Genomic DNA, 3,990 nt, shown 5'->3' on the forward strand with positions numbered 1-3,990 from the left:
TGATTTTTTCTTTTCCTTTTTTTTTTTTCCCCTGCATATCAAATCAGATAGAATAGCTATGGAGAGCTGCAAGGAAGTGGTGGTAATCTCAGCAATTTTTGGTGATCATGACAAAATCCGGCAACCAAGAGGGCTTGGATCGAAAACCTTGGAACTAGTTTGTTTCATCATGTTCATAGATGATCTAACTCTGGAAGGTCTTCAATCTCATAACCTTCTTCTCAATGAAGACCAAGAATATAAATTAGGTGTTTGGAGAATTGTTAAAGTTTCTGGTGAGCTTCCATATGAAAATCCAGCCATGAATGGAGTAATACCCAAGCATTTGCCTCACAGGCTCTTCCCAAATTCTAAATTCAGCATTTGGTTGGACGCGAAGCTTCAATTAATGGTTGATCCATTACTGTTAATCCATTCTCTTGTTATATCAGAGAATGTGGACATGGCTATATCCAAGCATCCTTACTATGTTCATACAATGGAAGAGGCAATGGCTACTGTAAGGTGGAAGAAATGGGGAAATGTTGATTCTTTGAAGAAGCAAATGGAGGTTTACTGTCAAAATGGTCTCAAACCATGGACAAGCCAGAAGCTCCCATATACCACAGGTCTGCACTTACATAAACCCATCACATAAAGTTTCTCCAATAGGTTAATTTCATGAATGAAATTCTGATGCTTTCTCCTCTGAGTGGCAAAGAATATGGCCAGTTTGGTTTGCCTTCAAACCCTGAAAATCCTAGAAAAGTTGGAGGGTTAATGATCCCTTAGAATTCCATAATTAGCCTCTTCAAGGTTAGGATTAGGAGTGAGATTTCCTTGTTTTCTTCGTAAACATGCGAGTCCCTCTCCCTAATAGACTAGTCTTTTTGGGTTGGAATCTGACATGATATCAGAGCAGGTTTTCGATCCCCCAATGGATTAAGAGTAGGGTTTTTGTCCAGAGTATTCGTCGTCACCAATACTGATACTAATATCTGTATCAGGCAGATTCAGACCACCCTACTCTCAATTATGATTCCTCCAGGAACCCAGAATCAGCAAAACGAGGCCTATGAGTGCATCAGATTGGAAACCCATTTAAAGGGTATCACTTATCAGAAGATTCCGATTCTTGAATGATTCTAATGACCACTTGATTCAGATTTCATATATTTATATATATATATATATATATATTTCTCTTATTCTGTTCAATTGTTGCAGATGTACCAGACAGTGCTCTGATACTGAGGAGACATGGAAGTAGAAGCAACCTCTTCTCTTGTCTTCTATTCAATGAATTAGAAGCTTTCAACCCAAGAGATCAATTGGCTTTTGCATATGTGAGAGACAAAATGAAGCCAAAGGTAAAGCTTAACATGTTTGAGGTTGAAGTGTTTGAGCAGATTGTGTTGGAATTTAGACACAACCTGAAAAAACATGGTAGAGGAACTAGTCCAATAGAGGTGCCAAGGACAAAATGGTGGAAGGATGTGTGTGGTAATGGAAGTAGTTGTAACTGTTCCAGTTATCTTCTACAAATGTGGCGGGAATCCCATGATTGATCCTTTAGCTTTTTTATTTTTACAGTTACAACTAAACACTGACACACATTATATATAAACATTAAGAGGAAGAAACTGAAGAAACAAAAACCATGGGACCCCTAATGTGATTTGTTTTAAGGCAATGCACTTATCAGTCTGAATGAAAACCTTTAGGGTCGCTTTCTAGTGGGCCACAATCTTTGTTGGATTCCGTTCATCCTTCTTTCCCTTTCTCTTTTGCCCTTTTTTTTTTCTTTAAATGCTCTTTGCTTGCACCCAAATTCTACCAACAAGTGTGACCATGATTTTTTTTATTTATTTATTTTTTTAAAGACCCATTCTGAGGTTAGATGGGATCCAGAAGGATCGAGATCGTCTGGAGCTTTATAGGGTGTGTAGCGCACATCCAACGATCAGGATTGTCTTGGGCTGCATGTCTGAGCGTTCCTAATCGTTAGATGTAGCACTACAGAGGAGCCATTATGCAAATAACCAATGTCTCATATTTCAAAAGGGACCAAGTCGTCCAAAAGGCATATTTTAAAGGATGCAATTTCTTTTGGCCCATAGTTAAAAGATTATCTCTTTAATTATGGGATCTGGCCTTTGATTGGTTCGAAGAAGGGTATTCGGATCTTAAACAATAAGTGAATGATGGTTGATGATAAATCGAGAGACTAATCATAACATTCCATCATCATTGGAGGAAGAAAATTTTAATCCCATTTCATAAGATATCATGATGATCAAAGAGAAATGATAGATAGCTTAAGGACTACAAAAGTGTTTGGTATGCATTTTGGGCCCGTAATGCATTCCAAGAAATCATACCAAATGTAACCTTAAATCTTTCACCCATTGTTTTAAACATCTGAATTTACTATGTATTTAATGTATATTTGTCATTTTCCATTTTCTCAAACTCAATATTTTGTGGGTTCTATGCACCCACCCCTATGGAGATTTAATTCTAAATCGTTGTTAAAGAAAATATACTATACAACTATATTTTGAAAGCGTTTAAAATCAAGACTGTGTTTGGTATGATGTCTTGAAATATATCATTGATTTGAAATATATTCTGAGAATGCATACCGAATATAGTAAAGATTGTTTGTTCAAGTGAGTGACTCTAGTGCGTTGGTTTTGAAATCCTTACATATGCAAGATTTTATTTCGAGGATTATGATTTCAGGGCTTCTATCCATTTTGAATCTTTGATTCCTATATGTGCCTCCCCTTGGTGAAACAGTTCCCAATTCCGATTGCCGCCCTCAACGATAGAGAAGTTGCGGTCAGTAATTTTTGATCTGTTCACATCTGATCGGACAAACCTACCCCTGATTTTCTTCATTAAAAAAAAAACAAAAAAACAAAAAAAACAAAACAAAACTTTTTAACCTTGCTACATACCGATCTGTTGATAAGACTGATACCAAAGCAAATGGCAAGATATGAGCGATTCGATATCAAATCCTCAAACCATGATAAGGAATGCATTAATGAAATGCGTCAAAATGATATTTTATATAAGAGGGTAACAAGGTCATTTCATAGGAATAGAGAGAAATATCTTGCAATCCAACTTTTGTTGAGTTTTACTTGAAAATGTTATTGAATGGACTGAGTTTCACTGTGGCCCATCAACTATAAACGATAGGGGGAATTGAAGACAGGTGAGGAGTGATATGGTCACATATGAATCGTCCCATCATTCGATCCTTGATGAATGAAAACTTTGGCCCCATCGAATTAGATTCATTTAAGGCTACGCATTCGAACTTTTTTTTTTTTGGCAAACAAAAGAACTATTGGGTTGCATGGCCTCTGCATCTTGACAAATCCCCTAGTGAAATGCTCGCCTCACCTTACAAAACAAAATCACCCCTCTTGTTGATGCCCTGCATGTTCCCTCATTGGCCCCGTGCTAGTGTAGGGATCATGCAATCAGGCAACATTCTCTTTCCTTTGTTTTTAACCAAGGGTGAAACATGAGAGCGGATCAGTTCACGTACGAGAATGGTCATGGTCCATGGATATAGAATCAATTTGCTCTATTTTCATTTAGTAGATTCTATATCCACGGATCAGAAGTGTACGAGAACATTCTCATACATGAACCTGATCCGTTCATGTGAAACATGCCCAAGTTTCTTAAAACCCTAATCCAACTCTAGGTCCCCAAAACTCAACCATATCCAATCTAACCTTGTTGGGTTCATACCTAGACCCAATCTTATTTGGTTCATGCCAACCCAAGTCAACCCTAATTGATCTTAGTACATTAAAAAGAAAGGACTAATGGTTCAAATGATCATTACACAAATAAAATTATGAAGTGCGACACAATAATTAGATGTTTACGGCATTTGATCGTAAGAATCAATGACCCACATTTTATTATTCTAAAAATAAAATAAAATTATATAAATCAGGGTTAAAATCAACCCCTAACCTACCC

General features: G+C 36.9%; 1 protein-coding gene across 1 annotated transcript in view; it reads left to right on the forward strand.

Annotated features, from left to right (window-relative positions):
- The window catches only part of LOC122067926 (probable hexosyltransferase MUCI70), a 2,612-nt gene extending 889 nt beyond the window's left edge, over window positions 1–1,723 (forward strand). The window contains exons 3-4 of the mRNA XM_042631767.1: window positions 48–608; window positions 1,207–1,723. Coding sequence (XP_042487701.1) covers window positions 48–608; window positions 1,207–1,547 — 902 coding nt within the window. The 3' untranslated portion in view covers window positions 1,548–1,723. The remainder of the gene's footprint in view (window positions 1–47; window positions 609–1,206) is intronic.
- Window positions 1,724–3,990: the final 2,267 nt, after the last annotated feature.

Source organism: Macadamia integrifolia, chromosome 2 (genome assembly GCF_013358625.1).
Source record: "Macadamia integrifolia cultivar HAES 741 chromosome 2, SCU_Mint_v3, whole genome shotgun sequence".
NCBI classification, from domain to species: domain Eukaryota; kingdom Viridiplantae; phylum Streptophyta; class Magnoliopsida; order Proteales; family Proteaceae; genus Macadamia; species Macadamia integrifolia.